General features: G+C 39.6%; 2 protein-coding genes across 3 annotated transcripts; both read left to right on the top strand.

The window, feature by feature from the left end:
• The first annotated feature begins 1290 nt into the window (after positions 1 to 1290).
• On the top strand, positions 1291 to 15360 carry LOC134325495 (ER membrane protein complex subunit 7-like). Of its 2 annotated transcripts, XM_063007711.1 has the most exons (5): positions 1291 to 1486; positions 2841 to 2960; positions 8174 to 8312; positions 10931 to 11011; positions 14972 to 15360. In XM_063007711.1, the coding sequence occupies exons 1-5, from the start codon at positions 1308 to 1310 to the stop codon at positions 15164 to 15166; spliced, it is 714 nt and encodes a 237-aa protein (XP_062863781.1). In that variant the 5' UTR covers positions 1291 to 1307; the 3' UTR covers positions 15167 to 15360. The 2 variants fall into 2 exon arrangements, with proteins under 2 accessions (XP_062863781.1, XP_062863782.1); XM_063007712.1 differs by lacking the exon at positions 1291 to 1486 and having other exon boundaries at positions 2735 to 2960.
• Positions 15361 to 17822: 2462 nt separating this feature from the next.
• On the top strand, positions 17823 to 25295 carry zgc:194887 (uncharacterized protein LOC571819 homolog). Its single transcript, XM_063007528.1, has 3 exons — positions 17823 to 17917; positions 18114 to 18250; positions 23311 to 25295. Exons 2-3 carry the CDS (start codon positions 18115 to 18117, stop codon positions 24000 to 24002), a joined length of 828 nt encoding a protein of 275 aa, XP_062863598.1. The 5' UTR covers positions 17823 to 17917; position 18114; the 3' UTR covers positions 24003 to 25295.
• The last annotated feature ends 725 nt before the right edge of the window (positions 25296 to 26020 follow it).

Below are 26020 nucleotides of genomic sequence, written 5' to 3'. Positions count from 1 at the left end.
TTAAAGTCAAAATAATTACCAGATTAAAGTCAAAATATTATGAGATTAAAGTCGAAATAATTACAAGATTCATGTCAAAATATTACAAGATTAAAGTCAAAATAATTACCAGATTAAAGTCGAAATACTATGAGATTAAAGTCAAAATAATTACAAGATTAAAGTCAAAATAATTACCAGATTAAAGTCAAAATAATTACAAGATTAAAGTCAAAATAATTACAAGATTAAAGTCAAAATATTTTGAGAATAAAGTCAAAATATTACGAGATAAAAGTTAAAATAATTACAAGATTAAAGTTGAAATAATTACCAGAATAAAGTCAAAATATTATGAGAATAAAGTCAAAATATTACGAGATTAAAGTCAAAAAAATTACGAGATTAAAGTCAAAATATTACGAGATTAAAGTCACAATAATTATCAGATTAAGGTCAAAATAATTACCAGATTGAAGTCAAAATAATTACAAGATTAAAGTCAAAATATTTTGAGAATAAAGTCAAAATATTACGAGATAAAAGTTAAAATAATTACAAGATTAAAGTTGAAATAATTACCAGAATAAAGTCAAAATATTATGAGAATAAAGTAAAAATATTACGAGATTAAAGTCAAAAAAATTACGAGATTAAAGTCAAAATATTACGAGATTAAAGTCACAATAATTACGAGATTAAAGTCGAAATATTATGGCCATAGCAACCTCCTCGTGTTAACATGTACATTTTCAGCATTTAGCAGACACTTTTATCCAAAGCGACTTACACAATGAGCTGAACACGATGAGAAATTGAGGGTTAAGGGTTTTGCTCAGGTGCCCAACAGTGGCAACTTGGTGGTGGCAGGGCTTGAACCGGCAGCCTTCTGTTTACTAGTCCAGTACCTTAACCACTGAGCTATCACTGCCCAAAGTTAAAATGTAAAAACATATTTTGACTTTGTTCTCATAATATTTTGACTTTAATCTAAGAAATTAAAACTTAAAAATATTTTTACAGTGGCCCTAATACGCCGTCGTATTAATATATTTGCTAAATTAAAAGAATATCTAAAATCATTTGGAATGAATGCACAAATGCTCTGTTACAGTGTGAGGAAGGACCCACGGTCCTGGGCTGGGTTTCATCTCCTTTTATACTCGAGGATGATCACGTTGCGTTGACGTCATCACGTAGACGTCTGTCAGCCGAGCTGTCAAAACTCAACTTGCATTCATTAAGTCAGCAAAAAAAACTTTCTCCGTTTCAGTACTGGCGAAGTGTTATTTATAATAATATTAATATATATATATAATTTGCTGAACATGTTTATTAAATATTATAGAGTTTTAATATTGACGATTTTATGGGGTTTGTGCGCTCGAGGTGAAGAGCAGCGGTGGATGGTGGAGGGGCGCGCGCTTGTGCCCGGCTTGAGAGCAGATCAGTGGATTCTCTCTGCCCGAGTTCTGCTGGGTGGAGATCAGCATGTCGGATTTATCAGGTTTTACCCTACTAACACAGTACAATGTTCTGCATTACTCTGCTTACATTATCTACAGTAATTTGGCATTTAATCAGATCACATGTGCAGCGCCGGACTGTGTCATATCATGCGCGCTGGGCAAAACTATAGCTGCATATCACTAGTAATTACCTAAAACATAGAAAAACACAATTAATCAGTCATGCCATGTCTTTACACAATACTGTATCAAACAACCTGTATCATACTGTACAAAACATACATTAAACAGTTCAATAAAATGAAATAACGTAGCCTAGAAGTTCCCTTATGTGGACTTGGCAGTGGCAGTGCAGTCTATTTTGGTGGTCCTGTAATACTGTATGTTCAGCCTGCAATTCAAAAGCAGTAAAGTTTAAAAGCAGCTGTCAACTAAACTGACACCAATATTGCAGACCAGAGCTCAGAATTAGAAATCCAACATGTTATATCCAACAAGGTTGTCATAACATTGCCTGCTACAATCAGTAATGCATAGACTTATAGCAGTGACGGCTAGATTGGGATGTCTGTTATTTGGATAGTGGACCATCCTTTGCACCACACTGACCCTGTTATTTTACTGTCATAGTAGTTTGTGGCATAAATATGTTTCTGAGGTTTTTTTAAACACAACAGTGTCACCGCTGGGTTAAGAATACTGCACCACACCAGAGCTGGGATTTCCAATACATCGTATCAAATCTCAGCTCTGCCATCCGGCTGGGCTGGGCGGCTATATGAACGTTTGGCTGTTGTTCATCCAGGTAGGGAGCCGGATAGGGACTTCATAACTGATGCAATTATGACCTCTGCTGGCTGGTTGATGGTGTCTGCACAGAGTAGAGGAATAATGCTGAGCAGGTGTAGCTCTCCGTGCATGAGGCTGATCGGCATATGAACTCGCCTCGTGCAGGTGAAAAGATGCAGTCGGCTATCTTCACGTCCCGGAGGGGGCGTGTGTCAGTTCGCTCTCCTCAATCGGGGAGGGGTTAGCACCAGTAGAGCGGAAGCATAGCACAAATGGGTAAAAATTGGATGCTTTAAAAATCAAGAGAAAAAATAGAATACTGCACCAATTTAAATATCCAGTTAGCATTTTTCTGAATCGGATGAATGGCATTGTGCATTGAAAAAAATCAATGGTCCCACAAGCTGTGCCATCAAGTCACCATGGGTGCAATTAATAAAGTGCCCAGTAAATCTACACAGTGTTAAATACTGTGTAGTATTTATACCTGTGCCACACAATCTTATGATGCTGAAAATGGTCAACCATCTAAAAATATATCAGAGATGGTCTTAGGAGGGTCCCATTTCACTGATTATTTTTAACAATGCTTTGTTCTACTAGGCTTGATGGAAGTTTCACAGTGAATGATGTGCCATCCGGATCATATGTGGTCCACATCGTCCATCCAACTTACAGATTCGAGCCTGTCAGAGTTGATATTAACGCTGTAGGCAAAATGCGGTATGATCACGATATCACAAAATTAATTAACATAATAAAAGCATTTTGTTATTTTGCCAAAATTGGTAGTGCTGTCTTAAAACATGAATGTAACATATGTCATATACACTGCCTGGCCATAAAAAAGGTCACACACTCTAATATTTCGTTGGATCGCCTTTAGCTTTGATTACGGCACGCATTCGCTGTGGCATCGTTTCCACAAGCTTCTGCAATGTCACAACATTTATTTCTGTCCAGAGTTGCATTAATTTTTCCCCAAGATCTTGTATTGATGATGGGAGATTTGGACCACTGCGCAAAGTGGGGTTCAGGTCTGGAAAATGATGTCTCATGCTCCCTGAACCACTCTTTCACAATTTGAGCCTGATGAATCCTGGCATTGTTATCTTGGAATATGCCCGTGCCATCAGGGAAGAAAAAATCCATTGATGGAATAACCTGGTCATTCAATATATTCAGGTAGTCAGCTGACCTCATTTTTTGGGCACATAATGTTGCTGAACCTAGACCTGACCGACTGCAGCAACCCCAGATCATAGCACTGCCCCCACAGGCTTGTACGGTAGGCACTAGGCATGATGGGTGCATCACTTCAGCCGCCTCTCTTCTTGCCCTGATGCGCCCATCACTCTGGAACAGGGTAAATCTGGACCCATCAGACCACATGACCTTCTTCCATTGCTCCAGAGTCCAATCTTTATGCTCCCTAGCAAATTGAAGCTGTTTTTGTCGGTTAGCCTCACTGACAAGCGGTTTTCTTAAGGCTACACAGCTGTTTAGTCCCAATCCCTTGAGTTTCCTTTGCATTGTGCGTGTGGAAATGCTCTTACTTTCACTATTAAACATATCCCTGCACTGTAAAAAATGTCAAGTCTCTTTAACTTAAAAATTCTTAGTGACCCGTTGCATCTAATTTTTTTAGTTGGCCTAACTTAAGTTATCTAAAATGCATAATTTAAGTTGTGTCAATGAAATTCATTAAATACATCTTGTTGGTCCAACAATATATTTTCAATTCAGTCAACTACATTTGTTTTGTCCAGTTAATTAATAATTAGTATCAACGTACATGTAAAATATACTGAATAAGTGAACACTGCATAGCAAATGTAAATTCTTAACAAATACATTTTATTTGCATGTATCGTATAAACAATACTTTTTTTTAAACATTCAGCATTCACAAGCATTGAAACAATTAATTGAAACAATTAATTGAAACAATTTATATTAGAAAATGTAAGTAGAGCCTACATGTAGTTTTTAAGGTGCAAGGGCAACTACAAATTACAAGTCAACTTAGCACCTAAATGCAATTGCTAATTTTTAAGGTGGAATAAAAACCAGTTTCGATGGTTTGGTGTCTTGAAGGCATTAGTGTAGTGGGGCAGGTTGTCCATTGCTACATCTTCTTCAATTACAACTGCAACATTGACTGCACTGGACAGTGATCTTGATTAAACAGCACTCTCCTTCACCACTTCAAGAATCCACGTTTTCATGTTCTTTGTGGTCCTGTAATACTTCTGTATACTCTGGAACACATAATAATATCAGAGCCCCATTTATGTGTAAGAAATTGCATATTAACACAAGCACTGACATGCTAATAAAATGACTGCGGTCAAATCAGCCCCCACGTTGTTTCGAAGGATGTGCATATGCTAAACATTACGGTAATAGCGCCTGGTAAAACTGATAAAAAAAAGTCACCTGAACATGACTACATCAGTTATAAATATAGAAATATATCAGTTAAAATATATATAAATGTATCAGTTAAAATATATGAATATATCAGTTAAAATACAGAAATATATCAGTTAAAAATATATTAATGTATCAGTTAAAAAATATATACATAAATGAACCCATTTCTTCCTGCAAACTGTATTAAAGATACAATTTCAAGCTTTGAAAAAAAGAATTGGTAATAACCTAAAAGCAATTCTGATGTGTCATTTCTAAATAAAGGCCTTTATATTGTCAAATTTCCATTATTTTCAATATACAGTTATTAAAAGAAATTCTCTAGTTTTCACAGAACAATTCCACTTCATAATGATAGTACACTATCTGTAGATGTCACTCAGTTAATATCAAGCAATTCTGATGTCATGTGTCACAAATAAAAGCCTTTATTTAAAAATGACACATCAGAATTGCTTGATATTAACTGAGTGACATCTACAGATGGTGTACTATCATTATGAAGTGGAATTGTTTTGTGGAAAGTAGAGAATTCTTTTTAATAACAGTCTAGAGTTAAAATAATGGAAATTTGACAATATAAAGGCCTTTATTTAAAACTGATACATCAGAATTGCTTGATATTAACTGAGTGACATCTACAGATGGTGTACTATCATTATGAAGTGGAAATGTTCTGTGGAAACTAGAGAATTCTTTTTAATAACAGTCTAGAGTTAACATAATAGAAATGTGGCATTATAAAGGCCTTTATTTAAAAATGATACATCAGAATTGCTTGATATTAACTGAGTGATATCTACAGATGGTGTACTATTATTACAAAGTGAAATTGTTGTGTGGAAAGTTGATTTATTTTAATAACAATACAAATTAAAGAGCTAAGATTAAATTTTAGTTGACTTTAAATTTAAAGTAAAATCACAATGTCAGGTTATTAGCAAACCTTTTTTTTCAAAGCTTGAAATTGTATCCCAAATACAATTAACTGATATATTTACATATTTTTTAACTGATACATTAATATATTTTTAACTGATATATTTATATATTTTTAACTTATATATTTATATAATTTTAACTGATATATTAATATATTTTTAACTGGTATATTTATATATATTTTTAGATGATATTTTCATATTTTTAACTGATATATATATATATACAGTATATTTATATTTGTAACCGATATATTTTTATATTTATAACTGATATATTTTTATATTTTTAACTGATATATTTATATATTTTTAACTGATATATTTATAACTGATGAAGTCATGTTCAGGTTGTCAGTGACTTTTTTTATCAGTTTTACCAGACGCTATTACCGTAATGTTTAGTATACGCACATCCTTAGAAACAACGTGGGGGCTGATTTGACTGAGCATTTCGAAGTGGAGGCTGGCTTGACTGCAGTATAAAATGGTACTTCAGTACGTCAGTCAGCATGTAAAAATCAAATTAAAGTAAGAAAGGTTTGCTTAGATTCCCCAGAGATTAACAACGCTTACTCAAATTAAATGAATTAATTAATGCTTCTTACTTACATAATTTTTGAATTTCTCCACTCGTTTCAACAACTAAAAATATCTATACACCACGGTTTGTTAACAACGTTTATAAAAGCGAAGTCACTGTTTCATACACGTATGTGGATGCAGAAGCATCTGACAGCAGCATCCAGTTGCTTTAACGTTATTTACAATGCAGTAACTCAACAGGCTTCCAAAATATTCTAGTAAAATGCAGAGTAACGGTCCAAGAGTTGGTTCGCTAACAGTGTAAGAGTCGGTTCCTTAATAGACACGGCTAGTGGTGGAAAGATTCAGTAACTCTATCACTAGTTTGATACAGTGTTTTATCACAGCTTAACATACTCTATCTATAGTTATTTAATATTCAGACCAAAGTAAAAGAGGTAGTGGTGGCATGTGGAGTTACGTTTAAAAACATATTAAAATGATGGAAACGTCCTCTGTGCAGCTTTCAGTTCAGTTTCAGTTCGTGAATAAGATGTAATGATGTTAAGATACTTACTGTTTGTTTGAAATCTCCTCGTTAATATAAAACGGTTGTTTGAAAGTCCTCTTCTCTCCATAAAAACTGGCGTGAAGACATCCCTCTGGAGCGCATGCGCAGAAGTTTCCTCATTCCCACTGTTGCTCACCCAAATCAGTTTTTTTTTCATTGGACTTGAAATGTTGAGTGAAAACAGTCGTACTCGTTTACTGAACCTAACATTTTAAGTTGAAGAGTAAAACTACTACAGCTAACGGCACAACACATTTTTTGTTTTTGGACCAACTATTTCCATAATTCATGTTGTGCCAACATTTATTTTTACATTCTCAGAACAAGGATTTTTTACAGTGTGAGTTCTACTGTAGTATTACTACGATTTGATTTCACCAAACGTTTAAGTGATCGCCGATCACGATCATTCAAGATTTTTTTCCGACCACATTCCTTCCTCGAAGATGATGTTTCCCCACCGTCCTTCCACTTTTCAATAATGCGTTGGACAGTTCTTAACCCGATTTTAGTACTTTCAGCAAACTCCTAGTCCTTAGATGTTTTCTCTGCTTGATGCATGCCAATAATTTGACCCTTCTGAAACAGATGAACATCTTTTCCACGACCACAGGATGTGTCTTTGTGTTGTTTAACAAATGAGAAGCTACTCACTGCATCATTTAGGGTTAAATAACTTGTTGCCAGCTGAAACATAATCACCCATGCAGTAATTATCCAATGGGAGGCTCTTACCTAATTGCTTAGTTAAATTCGGGTGGTGACCTTTTTTTGGCCAGGCAGTGTATGATGTATTGTAGTATAAACTTTATGTTTAGTTTTTTTTTATGATTTTTGCCAACAATTAAATGTACAGCTACATTATTATTTAAAAATAATCTTTTCTGCTAACATTTTTTACATGCACTGATTAGCCATAACATTAAAACCATCTGCCTAATACTGTGTAGGTCCCAAAATAGCGCATACCCATCAAGACATGGAGGTATCTGGCACCAAGACGTTAACAGCATGGTCTTTAAGTTGCTAGGTGAAGCCTCCATGGATCAAACATGTTTGTCCAGCACATCCCACAGAGGCTTGACTGGATTATGATCTGGGGAATTCTAAGGCCAAGTCAATTACTTAAACATGAATCTGTCAGTGATTCATCGGTTGTCTTTACATGGTACTAACCACTGCATGCGGAAAACACCCTACAAGAGCTGCTGTTTTGTCATCACAATTTGGCACTTGTCTAAGGATCTAAGTTGCTTAGATTTTAATGCTTGCCCATTTTTTCTACTTCCAACACATTAACTTTAAGAACTGACTGTTCACTTACAACCCGTCAGTGGTTTTATTGTTGTGGCCGATTGATGTATTATAGACAGTTGCATAAAAATGAAGGTTTTGTGCAATATCATCTGCTAATTAAATTATCTTATACATAGTTATAATATTATGCTTTTACTTCCCTTCAGTGCTCGCAGAGTCAATTACATTAAGCCATCTGAGGTAGAGCAATTGCCTTACCCTCTTCAGATAAGATGTTTTGGATACCATTCCTACTTTATAGAACGAGACATGTGGACCTGGTCTGATTTCATCATGAATCCCATGGTAAGCTTGTTGTTATTGAATGGTTTTTTTTTAAAGCCGGTAGTAATGTATAATATAAGGAAAGCCTTTACTTATATTTACATGCTGGAATATGCATTTACACCGATTAGGCATAACATTATGACCACCTCCTTGTTTCTACACTCACTGGCCTTTTTATCAGCCCCACTTACCATATAGAAGCACTTTGTAGTTCTACAATGCTTTCACCCTGTTCTTCAATGGTAAAGCCCCCACAGGACCACTACAGAGCAGGTATTATTAAGGTGGTGGATCATTCTCAGCACTGCAGTGACACTGACATGGTGGTGGTGTGTTAGTGTGTTTTGTGCTCGCATGAGTGGATAAGACACAGCAGCGCTGATGGAGTTTTTAAACACCTTACTGTCACTGTTGGACTGAGAATAGTCCACCAACCAAAAATATCCAGCCAACAGCGCTTCGTGGGCAGCGTCCTGTGACCACTGATTAAGGTCTAGAAAATGACCAACTCAAACCGCAGCAATAGATGAGCGATCATCTCTGACTTTACATCTACAAGGTGGACCAGCTAGGTAGGAGTGTCTAATAGAGTGGACATGGTATTTAAAAACTCCAGCAGCAATGCTGTGTCTGATCCACTCATACCAGCACAACACTCACAAACACACCACCACCATGTCATTGTCACTGCAGTGCTGAGAATGATCCACCACCTAAATAATACCTACACTGTGGTGGTCCTGTGGGGGTCCTGACCATTGAAGAACAGGGTGAAAGCAGGCTAAAAAGACATGTAGAGAAACAGATGAACTACAGTCAGTAATTGTAGAACTGCAGTGTTCTTCTATATGGTAAATGGAGCTGATAAAATGGACAGTCTTTCTGACCAAGGTCCTTTTTGACCAGATGCCCAATTGTGGAAAGCTTCTTCCATTCAAGATTTTTGAGGCCACTGTGGGAATATTTAAAGCTTTTGATACTGTTTTAAATTACTGCCCTAATTTATGCCTTGGCCCATTTGATTGAATAATCTACAGACAATGCATTGTAAATTAAGGAGTGTGGGTCTCTCTAGGGGGATTTTTGTTGCCACTGTCACCCTCGGCTAGCTTAACAGGATTATGTAAAGTTGCTTTGAGACAATGTGTATTGTTAAAAGCGCTATACAAAAAAATTTGACTTGACTTGACTTGACTAAATTGTGGGCCCTTATAGACTCAGATGTGTGACTTTCAAAACCGTCCAAATGATTCAAATGATTGAATTATAATTATGTATTAACGTACAACAGATGAACTCCAATTGAGGTTTAGGACACATCTCAAGGATGATTAAAGCAAACAGTAAGCACCTGACCACAATTTGAAGTGCCCAGCCAGGAGTCAATAGAAAATAGGAAATTTCAGTCTGTGACTTATAATACAACCCCAAATCAGGAAAAGTTGGGACAGTATGGAAAATGCAAATAAAATAAAATACAGTGTTCCTTACATTTACTTTGACTTTGACAGTTTGAACCTGAGATATTTCATGTTTTGTCCATTCCATTTAAGGAATCCAAGCATGCAAGCTTAAGCTGAACGCCTGTGATCTTCCATCCCTCTGCACTGCTTTAAGAACCACCACTCAACAATAGCTATTATAACCACATGGGTGAGGGATTACTTTGGCAAACCTTTGTCAAGCACTACAGTACAGAGTTATATGCACAAATGCCACTTAAAACTTTACTGTGCAAAAAGGGAGCCTTATGTTAACCATGTCCAGAAGCAGCGTCGACTTCTCTGTGCTTCTCTGTGCGGCATCCAGGATGGACCATCACACAATGGAAACGTGTATTGTGGTCAGATGAATCAGCATTCCAGGTCTTTTTTGGAAAAAATGGACACTGTGTGCTCCGGACCAAAGACGAAAAGGACCATCCAGACTGTTGTCAGCAACAAGTCCAAAAGCCAGGGTCTGTCATGGTATGGGGCTGTGACAGTGCCCTTGGTAAAGGTCATTTACACTTCTGTGATGGCAGCATTACTGCAGAAAAGTACACTGAGATCTTAGAGCAACATATGCTGTCATCTTTTCCAGGGACATCCATGCATTTTTCAACAAGACGATGCAAAACCACATGCTGCACACATTACAAAGGCATGGCTGTGGAAGAAGAGGGTACGGGTACTGGACTGGCCTGTCTGCAGTCCTGACCTGTCCCCAATAGAGAATGTGTGGAGTATTTTATAACGAAAAATCTTAAGACATGTTTGAAGGAAGAATGGGACAAAATAAAAGCTGAAACACTGAATCACTTGGTCTCCTCGGTGCCAAAACGTCTTTTAAGTGTGGTGAAAAGGAATGGCAACATTACACAGTGGTAAATGCTTTACTGTCCCAAGTTTTTTTGGAATGTGTTGCAGGCCTGAAATACAGGAATGGAGGTTTATTAATAAATGAAATGAAGTTGAGCAGATAAAACATGAAATATCTCAGGTTCATCCTGTCTGCAATCAAATAAAAGTCCATCAAGTAAATGGAAGGAACACATTTTTATTTTATTTGCATTTTCCATACTGTCCCAACTTTTTCTGATTTGGGGTTGTATTTTTGAGTCTTATCTTTGATAACATTCACTTTTCTCTCCTTAGGTTTTGATGATGGTGTTTCCTGTTATAATAATTCTTCTTCTGCCAAAGCTTATTAACATGAATGACCCAGGAATGAGAAGGGTATGTGAGTCCACGTACAATCAATGCCATTTAGTTCTCTTTCTAATTCTTTTTTAGAACCAAGAACTTAAGTTCTTCTTAAATACAGCTTTTAATTAAAGTACATTTATTCAAGTACATTTATCCTTTGTTAAGAAGGATTGTTTTTAACAATCTAGTGTGCCTCAATTATTGGCGCTCCTTTGCCTTTGTCAATAAAACAGCTGTTTTATAACATATGATTAGAGAAATACAAAACAGGGAATTTAAGATCATTCATCAGCCGTTCAGGTGGCGCAGCGGTAAAGTACGCTAGCGCACCAGAGTTGGGGTTCTGAATGCATTGCATCGAATCTCGACTCTACCTCTCCGACTGGGTTGGGCGGCAGCATGAACAACGATTGACTGTTGTTCAGGGTTAGAGGGTAGAGAGTCGGATCGTATGTCCTCATAACTGGTACAACTGCGGCTCCTGCTGGCTGAATGATGGCACCTGCACAGGGCTGAGGAATAATGCTGATGGTGGTGTGACCCTCCGTACACAGCGTCCATTAGTGTATGAACTCGACTCGTGCAGGTGAAAAATGCAGTCTGTACTGATTGCGTACCGGAGGGGGCGCAAGTCAGTTGAGAGGCGTCCTCAGTCAGCGGTGAAGGGTCGAACCAGTATAGAGGACGCATTCAGGGTAATTGGACACGACTAGAATAGGGGAGAAAAAATTGGGGGATAAAAGTGGGGAAAAATAGATTATATATATATACAGTGTATCACAAAAGTGAGTACACCCCTCACATTTCTGCAAATATTTCATTATATCTTTTCATGGGACAACACTATGGAAATGAAACTTGGATATAACTTAGAGTAGTCAGTGTACAACTTGTATAGCAGTGTAGATTTACTGTCTTCTGAAAATAACTCAACACACAGCCATTAATGTCTAAATAGCTGGCAACATAAGTGAGTACACCCCACAGTGAACATGTCCAAATTGTGCCCAAATGTGTCGTTGTCCCTCCCTGGTGTCATGTGTCAAGGTCCCAGGTGTAAATGGGGAGCAGGGCTGTTAAATTTGGTGTTTTGGGTACAATTCTCTCATACTGGCCACTGGATATTCAACATGGCACCTCATGGCAAAGAACTCTCTGAGGATGTGAGAAATAGAATTGTTGCTCTCCACAAAGATGGCCTGGGCTATAAGAAGATTGCTAACACCCTGAAACTGAGCTACAGCATGGTGGCCAAGGTCATACAGCGGTTTTCCAGGACAGGTTCCACTCGGAACAGGCTTCGCCAGGGTCGACCAAAGAAGTTGAGTCCACGTGTTCGGCGTCATATCCAGAGGTTGGCTTTAAAAAATAGACACATGAGTGCTGCCAGCATTGCTGCAGAGGTTGAAGACGTGGGAGGTCAGCCTGTCAGTGCTCAGACCATACGCCGCACACTGCATCAACTCGGTCTGCATGGTCGTCATCCCAGAAGGAAGCTGACGCACAAGAAAGCCCGCAAACAGTTTGCTGAAGACAAGCAGTCCAAGAACATGGATTACTGGAATGCCCTGTGGTCTGACGAGACCAAGATAAACTTGTTTGGCTCAGATGGTGTCCAGCATGTGTGGCGGCGCCCTGGTGAGAAGTACCAAGACAACTGTATCTTGCCTACAGTCAAGCATGGTGGTGGTAGCATCATGGTCTTGGGCTGCATGAGTGTTGCTGGCACTGGGGAGCTGCAGTTCATTGAGGGAAACATGAATTCCAACATGTACTGTGACATTCTGAAACAGAGCATGATCCCCTCCCTTCGAAAACTGGCCTCATGGCAGTTTTCCAACAGGATAACGACCCCAAACACAACCTCCAAGATGACAACTGCCTTGCTGAGGAAGCTGAAGGTAAAGGTGATGGACTAAACCCAATTGAGCACCTGTGGCGCATCCTCAAGTGGAAGGTGGAGGAGTTCAAGGTGTCTAACATCCACCAGCTCCGTGATGTCATCATGGAGGAGTGGAAGAGGATTCCAGTAGCGACCTGTGCAGCTCTGGTGAATTCCATGCCCAGGAGGGTTAAGGCAGTGCTGGATAATAATGGTGGTCACACAAAATATTGACACTTTGGGCACAATTTGGACATGTTCACTGTGGGGTGTACTCACTTATGTTGCCAGCTATTTAGACATTAATGGCTGTGTGTTGAGTTATTTTCAGAAGACAGTAAATCTACACTGCTATACAAGTTGTACACTGACTACTCTAAGTTATATCCAAGTTTTATGTCTATAGTGTTGTCCCATGAAAAGATATAATAAAATATTTGCAGAAATGTGAGGGGTGTACTCACTTTTGTGATACACTGTATATAAAAAGATCATTGATCTATACAGACTCTTTTCAGATTGTTGTCCAGGGTACTGGCCCTCTCATGTGGCTCTTCTCTTTAGCTTATCCCAACATGTTTTCAATGGAGTTTAGATCAGGGGTCTGAGCTGGCCATGGTTAAAGCTCAACGGATCAGCCAGAACATTAAAACCACCTCCTTGTTTCTACACACACTGTCCATGTTATCAGCTCCACTTATCATATAGAAGCACTTTGAAATTCTACAATTACTGACTGTAGTCCATCGGTTTCTCTACATACTTTTTTAGCCTGCATTCACCCTGTTCTTCAATGGTCAGGCACTGCAGTGACAATGACATGATGGTGGTGTGTGATGAGTGGATCACACACAGCAGCGCTGCTGGAGTTTTTTAAACACCATGTCCACTCAATGTCCACTCTATTAGACACTGCTACCTAGTTGGTCCAGCTTGTAAAGTCAGAGATGATCGCTCATCTGTTGCTGCTGTTTGAGTTGGTCATCTTCTAGACCTTCATCAGTGGTCAGGGGAAGTTGCCCACAGGGCGCTGTTGGCTGGATGTTTTTGGTTGGTGGACTATTCTCAGTCCAGCAGTGACAGTGAGGTGTTTTAAAAACTCCACCATCGCTGCTGTGTCTGATCCACTCATACCAGCACAACACACACTAACACATCACCACCATGTCATTGTCACTGCAGTGCTGAGAATGATCCACCACCTAAATAATACCTGCTCTGTAGTAGTCCTGTGGGGGTCTTGACCATTGAAGAACAGAATGAAAGGGGGCTAACAAAGCATGCAGAGAAACAGATGGACTACAGTCAGTAATTGTAGAACTACAAAGTGCTTCTATATAGTAAGTGGAGCTGATAAAATGGACAGTGAGTGTAGAAACAAGGAGGTGGTTTTAATGTTATATAGAAGTATATAATTTTTATTGTTATTCCATAAGCTATATGGCCAAAAGTAATTGGACACCTGACCTCGAGGTTGTCAGACATCCCATTAAAAAAAACAAATGGTATTAAAATAAAGAGACTTCCATGTGATCTTTTCAGCTATGACAACAGCCACTCCTCTTGGAAGGCTTCTCACAAGACTTTGAAGTATGCATGTGGGAATTTGTGTTCATTTAGTTAAAGAAGACGCCGCTCAGGTGGTGCAGCGGTAAAAAGACACGCTGCAACCGGAGCTGGATTCTGAGTACATCGTATCGAATCCAGCTCTTCCTTACTGGTTTGAGGCTGAATGGCTATATGAGCAACGATTGGCCGGTTGGCCAGTTGGGGGGCAGGACAAAGAACCGGATGTGGGTCTCTCTCTGTCAGAATGCGATTACGACCCCTGCCGGCTAATTAGAGGCGCCTGCACAGAGATGAGGAAGAGTGCCCTTAGGGTGTGTCTCTCCGCATGCAACGCTAGGTGGCGCCCATGTTTCGGAGGGGATATGGGTTAGCTTTGATCTCCTCGGTCATTTATCACGCCTGTTAGTAATTGTTGTGAGTGAAACACATAAGTTAAAAGGTTTAAAGGGGTGTCTCAATACTTTTGTCTGTATAGTGTATGTTTTGATAGTCACCTATACTGTCCTACCTCATTCACTTTGTTTTATTTGCAAATTTAGGAAATGGAACAATCGATGAACATGCTCAATCCCAGCCCAGAACTTCCAGACGTCTCTGAGATCATGACAAAGTTTTTTGCTCAGCCTACAAGTCGTAGTAAATCAACCACTGGAGCTCATAAAGGTCACAGGGGAGGCAGCGGTGAGCGGTCTTCAAAGAGAAGATCACACTCTTCAGTTCCGAAAGACACATAACGTTTGCATCCTGATTTCACAGATTTATGCCTTTGCTGAAAGAAGTGACCAGTTATTTTTAATAACTCGGTCAATCTTCAATGTCTAAAATTTAAAGTCTGTTACAATGATCAGTTCTATAAATGTATTTCATTTGAGCTCTTATTTGTACACCTTTTAAATGTATAACATTAAAACCACCTCCTTGTTTTTTACACTCACTGTCCATTTTATCAGCTCCACTTACCATATAAAAGCACTTTGTACTTGTTTACATACTTGTTTAACCTGCATTCACCCAGTTCTTCAATGGTCAGGACCCCCACAGGACCACTACAGAGCAGGTATTATTTGGGTGGTGGATCATTCTTAGCACTGCAGTGACACTGACATGGTGGTGGTGTGTTAGTGTGTGTTGTGCTGGTGTGAGTGGATCAGACACAGCAATGCTGATGGAGTTTTTAAACACCTCACTGTCACTGCTGGACTGAGAATAGTCCACCAACCAAAAATATATCCACCCAACAGCGCCCCGTGGGCAGCGTCCTGTGACCACTGATGAAAGGTCTAGAAGATGACCAACTCAAACAGCAGCAATAGATAAGTGATCGTCTCTGACTTTACACCTACAAGGTGAACCAACTAGGTAGGAGTGTCTAATAGAGTGGACAGTGAGTGGACACGGTATATAAAAGCTCCATCAGTGCTGCTGTGTCTGATCCACTCATACCAGCACAACACACACTAATACACCCCCACCATGTCAGTGTCACTGCACTGCTGAAAATGATCCACCACCCAAATAATACCTGCTCTGTGGTGGTCCTGATCATTGAAGAACAGGGTGAAAGCAGGCTATAAAAGTATGTAGAGAAACAGATGGACTACAGTCAGTAATTGTAGAACAACAAAGTGCTTCTATATGGTAAGTGGAGCTGATAAAATGGACAGTGAGTGTAGAAACAAGGAGGTGGTCATAATGTTTTATATATATATATATATATATATATGCATGATAGTGTGTTTTTCTCCCTGACTGCTTTTATTTATATTGGTCTTATATTATTTTGTTACATTTGTTTTAAAATCATGTTAATATTTTGTTAAACTTTTAAAGTCAATATATTTAAAAAAATATTTAATGATTATAAGCTCGCCTTAAACTTAAGGTTTAAAATAAAGAGAAGTACTGCCCTGTGTACTGCCTTGTCAGTTGCTGAATCACAGAAATTTTAGCCTGGTTGGTCCGGATATAAAAAGCAACAGCCTGGCTGACCGATTTGGAAGTTGTAAGAATAAAGGCTAAAAATAGAAAATAGCACTCGTAAATGTGAGGGGGTCTGTCAGTGTCTGTAACATTTGAGTCACACTAATACAAGTTGTCGAGGCACATGCATTTTTGCCACCCACACATTGATGAGTGTGGCGCCACCTAGCATTGCATGTGGAGAGACACACCCTAAGGGCACTCTTCCTCATCTATTTGCAGGCGCATCTAATCAGCCGGCAGAGGTCGTAATCGCATTCTGACAGAGAGAGACCCACATCCGGTTCTTTGTCCCGCCCCCCAACTGAGCAACCGGCCAATCGTTGCTCATACAGCCACTCAGCCTCAAACTGGTAAGACAGAGCTGGATTCGATACGATGTACTCAGAATCCAGCTCAGGTTGCAGCGTGTGTTTTTACCGCTACGCCACCTGAGCGGCATAAGGGTACAAATTTCTTGATGAAGGGTGTTGAGTTTCAAAGATTTTGAGTTTGAGTCTCATAAAATTGGCAACCCTTTTATGAACCAATTGTGCTGACATCTTTTTATATATATATATATATATATATATTGTTTATGCATTTTCTCCCCTTTTTCTCCCAACTTTTTGTGCATCCAATTGCCCGATTGTGTCATGCTTCCTCTCCACTAATACTGACCCCCGCTCAGATATGAGGAGAACGAAGCTAACCCACGCCCCCTCTGACACATGCATTTTGTCACCTACAATAGACGAGATCAGCTGCGGACCAGCTCTGTGTACGGAGAGACACACCCTGATCGACACACTCCTTCCCCGCCCCTGTGCAGGCACCATCAACCAGCCAGCAGAGGTCGTATTTGCATCAGTTATGATAGAGTCCCTATCCGGCTAATACCCCACCCCTATATGAATGACATGCCAATCATGTGTTCATGTGGCCGCTCAGCCCGGCCGAGATCCCAGCTCTTGGTGTGCTAGTGTGTGTTTTTACCGCTGCGCCACCTGAGCGGCGTGTGCTGACGTCTTTAAGAAAATCTCCACTTTCAAATAACCTTTTGCTTTAGTAACCATCCTCCTCACACTGTTGATTTCCAGCAGGCAGATTCATTAAAGCTTCCATGGATGCCTAAGGGGAAAAAAAGTTTTAATTTAAAGTTGCCAATAATTGTGACACATTGCCTTGTTTAAGCTGTTGTCTATCTTATATTCTGAATGTGAGATTAAACTAGTTAACCAATATGATGTTACTTTTATGACCTTTTTACCTTTATATATTGATATCAAGTCTGGTCCTGTCCCAAATGATAGAGATAAGGGGCCTTAACGTGAGGATAAGGCTGAAGTCCATTGCTGATAGGCACGGCCTGTATGTCCTGTAGAAATGACAGTATGAGTGTGGACTCTGTTTTTCAGCCTGGCAACTTTCATTCTGTATTAGTCATTCAGATCTAAGTGTGAATATTATATTTGTCCAAGTCTGGGGCGCACATACTGCAACACAGAGTGAAGCACACGGTGAAGGTAAGTACACTTCTAAATGTTGCAGATTTAATGACAGCCGAGTGTGCTCAATTTAATACTTTTGTATTCATATACACAGCACTGTTTACAGAGTAATTCTTGACGGAATTCCTTGACTTGAAAGTACAATTACAAATAAGGTAAAATGTAATTGCTGCATGGAATATAACACTGTCGTAAACTGATTTTATTAAAGGATGAAGCTTTTGGAGCAGAAGCTGTTGGCCACAATCCTCCTTTCAATGGTGGTTATGACTGAACAGCGGGAAGCTAAAAACATCCACCTGCTTTCTCCAGAGGAGCATAAATTCATCTTAAACCTGGGACATAGTGGTAAAGTCTAGAGTCTTTTATTTGTTATATGTTGAGTATTTAATATTTGTGTGTAACTAAAATCTAAACATACATATAAATCCAACATTCAGCCAAAGATTTGTGATCTGCAAAAAAAGGGAGACCCCAGTTTGTATGATTAGAGAATCACCCTGACAATCACCTGCACCTCATAAGAGTTCATTTACTTCAGGTGGAGGTTTGACTATGAATCATGGTTTCTCCCTCTCACACTTGCCAGCTTCTCTGTTGGTAAACCTGCTGTTTCTTTAAAACCGTAATACTGGGCTGTTTTATCATCTCAACTTACCATATAGAAGCACTTTGTAGTTCTACAATTACTGACTGTAGTCCATCTTTTTTTCTGCATGCTTTGTTACCCCCCTTTCATGCTGTTCTTTAATGGTCAGGACCCCCACAGAGCAGGTATTATTTAGGTGGTGGATCATTCTCAGCACTGCAGTGACACTGACATGGTGGTGGTGTGTTAGTGTGTGTTGTGCTGGTATGAGTGGATCAGACACAGCAGCGCTGCTGGAGTTTTTAAACACCTCACTGTCTCTGCTGGACTGAGAATAGTCCACCAACCACAAATATCCAACCAACAGCGCTTTGTGGGCAGCGTCCTGTGACCACTGATGAAGGTCTAGAAGATGACCAACTCAAACAGCAGCAGTAGCTAAGTGATCGTCTCTGACTTTACGTCTACAAGGTCGACCAACTAGGTAGGAGTGTCTAATAGAGCGGACAGTGAGTGGACATGGTATTTAAAAACTCCATCAGTGCTGCTGTGTCTGATCCACTCATACCAGCACAACACACACTAACACACCACCACCATGTCATTGTCACTGCAGTGCTGAGAATCAGAACTACAAAGTGCTACTATATGGTAAGTGGAGCTGATAAAATGGACAGTGAATGTAGAAACAAAGAGGTCTTTCTGGGAACTCGCAGGTGTTGTGGCATCTTGGGCCATGACTGAATCTGGGAGAACAGATTGTCCCAGTGGTGACATGACGTGCCTTTTCTGGAGCGGACCAGAATGTGATTGGGGTGCCGCTTGTGCATTATTCGGAGGGTTCTCTATCTTTCCTTTTTCCAAGAACTGAGTTGTCGCAGATTGCCTAACTAGCCTGTCATATTGTGACAGTCAGTTCTCTGTTCTGTGATATCCATGTTCTATCCAGTTTTACTGCAGGTTTGGATGTTTTGTGTCTTTCATTTGTTACTTTATTTCTTATGTAATATTATATGTCTTGTGAATCATCTTTTATTTAGGTTGTTGGACTTACAGCATTATTTGTTTTGACTGGATTTATGGCACCACACCTAGTTTAAACAATACTGACTTCTGACATAAGAGCAGAGGTCAGAGTTCTTACAGAATGATCAGTCTCTTGTGAGGTCTTTGTTTGTGGTCTGAAAAATACAGATAAGACCAGCACAGAGGTTGACCTGCTGTTATCTATAGACGAGATCTCTGCATCACTTTTTCTTTTTGATCACTTTTAATGCAGATATGCAATATGTCAGGCTCTGTTTGCATGTATTCTTTAAGGTCAGTCTTCTCATCATTATAATTCATGATGAGAACAGACACAAAGATAAGAACACTCAGTAATGTTTTACTGAAAGTTGTTGTTTATATGGCTACATGAAGCCTACGTGCACTCTTAATTCATAAACTTACCATTTATTCCAGCTTATTTCTAAAGCAGTGTGTTTGCTTTAGTAGATTTTATACAACCCCAAATCAGAAAAAATTGGGACCAGTGGTGGCTGCTGGTCTTTCAAAGAGGGGAAGCTCATTGTCGGCTTACATCATAAAATTTGTCAATTTATTTACACATAAATTCTGCCCTCTGTTCCTTTTACAAGAAAATGGCCTGAAATGGGTTGCAGTTTGTCTTTCGACTTCACTCGCAAAATCCGCGATGGGACTGAAGCTCCTAGTGATTAAGTGACTAATGAAGTGTATTGCTTTGGCAATACGAATGTCCCTATTTGTCATGCCAATAAAGCTTCTTTTGAGTTTGAGTTTGAGAAGTGACGGTGTAGCGCTCAAACGAGCTGTCAATCAAAACGGGATTCAGCCTTTCCACTGATCCTCCAATCATCTTGCAGAAGTTCAGCGTCCATGAACGAGATGAACGTGTTCTAACGTAGTCAATGAAATGTTAACACAACTGTACATATTTCACCATTTAATTTTGGACATTTTAGGGGAAGCTGAGCTTCCCTTGCAGTCTTAGAGAAATCGCCACTGGTTGGGACAATATGGAAAAAGCAAATAATATAAAAACACAGAGTTTCTTACATTTGCTTTGACTTTTATTTGATTGCAGACAGGATGAACCTGAGATATTTCATGTTTTATCTGCTCAACTTCAATTTCATTTATTAATTAACATCCATTCCTGCATTTCAGGCCTGCAACACATTCCAAAAAAAGTTGGGACAGTAAAGCATTTACCACTTTGTAATGTTGTCGTTCCTTTTCACCACACTTAAAAGACATTTTGGCACCGAGGATACCAAGCGATTTAGTGCATTCTTCCTGCAAACACATCAGTACGGGGTCGTTTTTCATTACAAAATTATCCATTGAGAACAGGTCAGGACTGCAGGCAGGTCAGTCCAGTACCCGTACCCTCTTCTTCCTCAGCCATGCCTTTGTAATGTGTGCAGCATGTGGTTTTGCATTGTGTTGTTGAAAAATGCATGAACATCCCTGGAAAAGATGACGTCTTGAAGGCAGCATATGTTGCTCTAAGATCTCAATGTATTTTTCTGTGTTAATGCTGCCATCACAGAAGTGTAAATGACCTTTGCTAAGGGCACTGACACACCCCATACCATGACACACCCTGGCTTTTAGACTTGATGCTGATAACAGTCTGGATGGTCCTTTTCATCTTTAATCCAGAGCACACGGCGTCCATTTTTTCCAAAAAAGACCTGGAATGCTGATTCATCTGACCACAATACACATTTCCACTATGTGATGGTCCATCCTAGATGCCTCAGAACCCAGAGAAGTCGATGCCGCTTCTGGACATGGTTAACATAAGGCTTCTTTTTTGCACAGTGAAGTTTTAAGTGCCATTTGTGCATGTAACTCTGTATTGTAGTGCTTGACAAATGTTTGCCAAAGTAATCCCTCACCCATGTGGTTATATCAGCTATTGTTGAGAGGTGGTTCTTGATGCAGTGCCATCTTTGCTCATCAAAGACTCAGCCTTTCCTGGATGCTGCTTTTGTACCAAACCATGATTACAATCACCTGTTAACATCACCTGTTGGAAATCATATCATTATTTAGTTTTTTCACCCAACTTAGTCCCAACTTGTGTTGGAATGTGGTGCAGGCCTGAAATGCAGGAATGGATGTACTGTATATTAATATATGAAATTAAGTTGAGCAGACAAAACATGAAATATCTCAGGTTCATCCTGTCTGCAATCAAATAAAGCCTTCTTTAAACTGTTGCTGCAAGTTGGAACCACATAATTTCCCTTTAAGTAATTGATTTATTACACCTGTTAGCAATTGTTGTGGTTAAAACACATGAATTCAAAACTTTGGGGTGTCCCTATACCTCTGTCCACATAATGTATGTGTACACGTGACCATTAACTTGTTGGACATTCAGTTCCACATCATGGGCATTATGTTGAAGTGGCCCTATTCCCCTTGTGGCTTTAACAGCCTTCACACTTTTTGGAAGTGTTTTCACAGGATTTTGGAGTGTGTCATTTCAGTCAAGGTAACATTTGTGGGGGTAGGCACTCATGTTGAGCATAAAGGTCTGGCTCACAATCAGTGTTCTGAATCATCCCAAGTGCTTAACAGGACTAAGCAGGTTTCCTCCACACAAAACTGGTCTTTTTGGCCCTTAATTTGTGTAATACAGTTCAGCGGCAAGACGGCAATAACAAGAAAACTCAATGAGAGCCTGGACTTACCAAAATAAAAGGGTTGCTAAACCTTTCAAAACAGGTATTTAGGTGAGGGAGAACTCCAGTGGCTGGATGAAATCATAGCATGACTACATGGTTCATTTATACCACTTGTGTATTGAAGCAAGCAATACACAGCCAGTGCTTTATATTATATACACCCATCAGCCATAACATTAAAACCACCTCTTTGTTTCTACACTCACTGTCCATTTTATCAGCTCCACTTGCCATGTAGAAGCACTTTGTAGTTCTACAATTACTGACTGTACTGATCTGTTTCTCTGCATGCTTTGTTAGCCCCCTTTCATGCTGTTCTTCAATGGTCAGGACTCTCACAGGACCACCACAGAGCAGGTATTATTTAAGTGGTGGATCATTCTCAGCACTGCAGTGACACTGACATGGTGGTGGTGTGTTAGTGTGTGTCGTGCTGGTATGAATTGATAAGACACAACAATGCTGATGGAGTTTTTAAACACCTCACTGTCACTGCTGGACTGAGAATAGTCCACCAACCAAAAATATCCAGACAATAGCGCCCAGTGGGCAGCGTTCTGTGACCACTGATGAAGGCCTAGAAGATGACCAACTCAAACAGCAGCAATAGATGAGCCATCGTCTCTGACTTTACATCTACAAGGTGGACCAACTAGGTAGGAGTGTCTAATAGAGTGGACAGTGAGCGCTGCTGTGTCTGATCCACTTATACCAGCACAACACACACTAACACACCACCACCATGTCATTGTCAATGCAGTGCTGAGAATGATCCACCACCTAAATAATACCTGCTCTGGGGTGGTCCTGGCCGTTGAAAAAAGCATGCAGAGAAACAGATGGACTACAGTCAGTAATTGTAGAACTACAAAATGCTTCTATATGGTCAGTAGAGCTGATAAAATGAACAGAGTGTAGAAACAAGGCGGTGGTTTTAATGTTATGGCTGATCAGTGTATGTCAGTTCACCTTAATTTGTCTACTATTGTTATTTACTTTTGCTAGCTAGCACAATAATCATCTAGTCAGCTACTAGAAACTAAATGCAAACACTTACATAGTACTTCTGCTTCAAATTGTTTTTCTTATCTTACCAGAGCTCCCCAGAGACTGCTATGAGCTATGGGAAAGTTCAGGAGGCCAGGCTAGAGATGGCATCTACTTAATAAAGCCTGGAGACTCACCCATCGCCACCTATTGTGCCATGCAAGAAGGTGGCTGGACTGTCATCCAACACATCACAGTCAACAGCAGTGTAGACTTTGACCGCACCTGGAAGGAATACAAGCTAGGTTTCGGAACTCTTACCGGCAACCACTGGCTGGGCAATGAATACATCCACCAGCTCACTCAAGGACCAGGCCGATACAAGCTCAGAATCAAGCTGGTGGACAAGGATGCTCTGACCAAAACTGGTGAATATGACCCAGTGTTGATTGAAGGAGAAGAGGCACAGTACAGGCTTCGATTGGGGTTGTATCATGGCACAGCCGTAGATGCTCTTACTCTGGATCCGGAGAACTACCTGCATGACAACCAGAGGTTCACCACCAAGGATCGTGATAATGATAACTACTACCAGAATTGTGCCAAGCTGGAGTTCCAGGGCGTCGCAGGAGGGGGATGGTGGTACGATGCATGTGCTGGCGCCAACCTGAACCGCCGCAACGTCATCTACTGGCAGAAGGACTGCAACAAGGAGCACCTGTGTAAATATGCTTGGATGATGGTAAAGCCTTCAGATACGGTCAAAGTGCTACGGGCAGAGTGCCAACGAGATGAACTTTGATCTTATTAAATGGTAATACATGAGATTGTAGAACAGCTACAGTTCTGGAAAATCAAATTTGCTCTTAAACATTAATGAATCAGATAGTGGAGATATCAAGTATGTGAGATTCTGTTATAAAGATTAATTAAATTATTGTATTAAGAGTTACACTCCTTTGCAAATTAGAGATGCAAACATGTCACATACTGTCATAGATTCCAATAACAAACAAAAAGCACAAAAGGTACATAAAAATGTACAGTTTATTTTGATTTGGGTCTCTGTGGATCTGGCACCACCCAGAAAGACTAAGCAGAGGTGTAAATACATTCAGGAAAGAGTGCTAATCTATAGCAGGGCAACACAATCTCACACATTCATTTACTCATACATTTAGAGTGGCATTTTAAAATTACCTTTGCCAAGGGCACTGACACAGCCCCATACCATGACAGACCCTGGCTTTTGGACTTGTTGCTGATAACGGTCTGGATGGTCCTGTTTGTCTTTGGTCCGGAGCGCATGGCTTCCCAAAAAATACCTGGAATGCTGATTCATCTGACCACAATACACGTTTCCACTGTGTGATGGTCCATCCTAGATGCCTCCGAGCCCAGAGAAGTTGACGCCGCTTCTGGACATGGTTAACATGAGGCTTCTTTTTTGCGCAGTAAAGTTTTAAGTGGCATTTGTGCATGTAACTCTGTATTGTAGAGCTTGACAAAGGTTTGCCAAAGTAATCCCTCACCCATGTGGTTATATCAGCTATTGTTGAGTGACGGTTCTTGATGCAGTGCCGTCTGAGAGATCGAAGATCACGGGCGTTCAGCTTAAGCTTGCGCTTTTGGCCTTTACACACTGAAATTCCTCCCGATTCCTTGAATCGTTTCATGATATTATACACTGTAGAGGGAGAAATATGCAAATCCCTTCCAATCTTTCTTTAAGATATACTGACATGTATACTGTCACAGATTTCAATAACAAACAAAAAGCACAAAAGGTACATAAAAATGTACAGTTTATTTTGATTTGGGTCTCTGTGGATCTGGTACCACTCAGAAAGACTGTAGGTGTAAATACATTCAGGAAAGAGTGCTAATCTATAGCAGGGCAACACAATCTCACACATTCATTTACTCATATATTTAAAGTGGCTAATTACCTTTCACAGAGACAAGAATCAAACCAAGATCCTGAGGTCCTACATTGCTGCGTGGTACCCACAGTTGTCAGCTGCACCACTGTGCCACCCATTTGTTAATTTATTAAATTGTTGGTTTGTCCGTCATTAAACAATATGTCATGAAACTTCTTCTTCTTTACTGCCCAGTTTATCACAATTGAGCATGGTGAGAATCTAAATACTGAGACGCTACTCAGATACAGCTGATTATCATTTGTAAAGATACGTTTACATAAGTAACAATTGAGTTTCAAAAGAGATGCATTTTGGCACATTTCTAATACAAAACATCATATTTAGTCTTTGATGTCACATACATTTTTGTCCAGTTTTATTATTTTTATTTAAAATACTGTAATAAATAAATGACATGTATTACATTAATCCATAATACCTCAGTTATATAAATAAATCTTAATGCTTTATAATACAACCCCAAATCAGAAACGGCATGGAAAATTCAAATAATATAAAAACACAGAGTTTCTTACATTTACTTTGACTTTTATTTGATTGCAGACAGGATGAACCTGAGATATTTCATGTTTTATCTGCTCAACTTCATTTCATTTATTAATAAACATCCATTCCTGCATTTCAGGCCTGCAACACATTCCAAAAACAGTTGGGACAGTAAAGCATTTACCACTTTGTAATGCTGCCATTCCTTTTCACCACACTTAAAAGACGTTTTGGCACAGAGGAGACCAAGTGATTTAGTGTTTCAGCTTTTATTTTGTCTCATTCTTCCTGCAAACACGTCTTAAGATGTGCAACAGTACGGGGTTGCCATGTCAACATTCTATACATATTCTTTATTGGGAACAGGTCAGGACTGCAGGCAGGTCAG

This window comes from Trichomycterus rosablanca, chromosome 13 (genome assembly GCF_030014385.1).
Source record: "Trichomycterus rosablanca isolate fTriRos1 chromosome 13, fTriRos1.hap1, whole genome shotgun sequence".
NCBI lineage: Eukaryota > Metazoa > Chordata > Actinopteri > Siluriformes > Trichomycteridae > Trichomycterus > Trichomycterus rosablanca.
Note: the sequence above shows the minus strand (reverse complement) of the source record. Positions and strands in the feature narration are given on the sequence as shown.

Bases quoted from the DNA above. Each gene is read 5' to 3' on its own strand.
- LOC134325495 (XM_063007711.1), top strand. From the start codon at position 1,308: ATGTTTATTAAATATTATAGAGTTTTAATATTGACGATTTTATGGGGT. The intron at 1,487-2,840 runs GTTTTACCCTAC...TTGTTCTACTAG, and splicing joins CAGCATGTCGGATTTATCAG to GCTTGATGGAAGTTTCACAG. The intron at 8,313-10,930 runs GTAAGCTTGTTG...TTCTCTCCTTAG, and splicing joins ATTTCATCATGAATCCCATG to GTTTTGATGATGGTGTTTCC.
- zgc:194887 (XM_063007528.1), top strand. From the start codon at position 18,115: ATGAAGCTTTTGGAGCAGAAGCTGTTGGCCACAATCCTCCTTTCAATG. The intron at 18,251-23,310 runs GTAAAGTCTAGA...TTATCTTACCAG, and splicing joins CTTAAACCTGGGACATAGTG to AGCTCCCCAGAGACTGCTAT.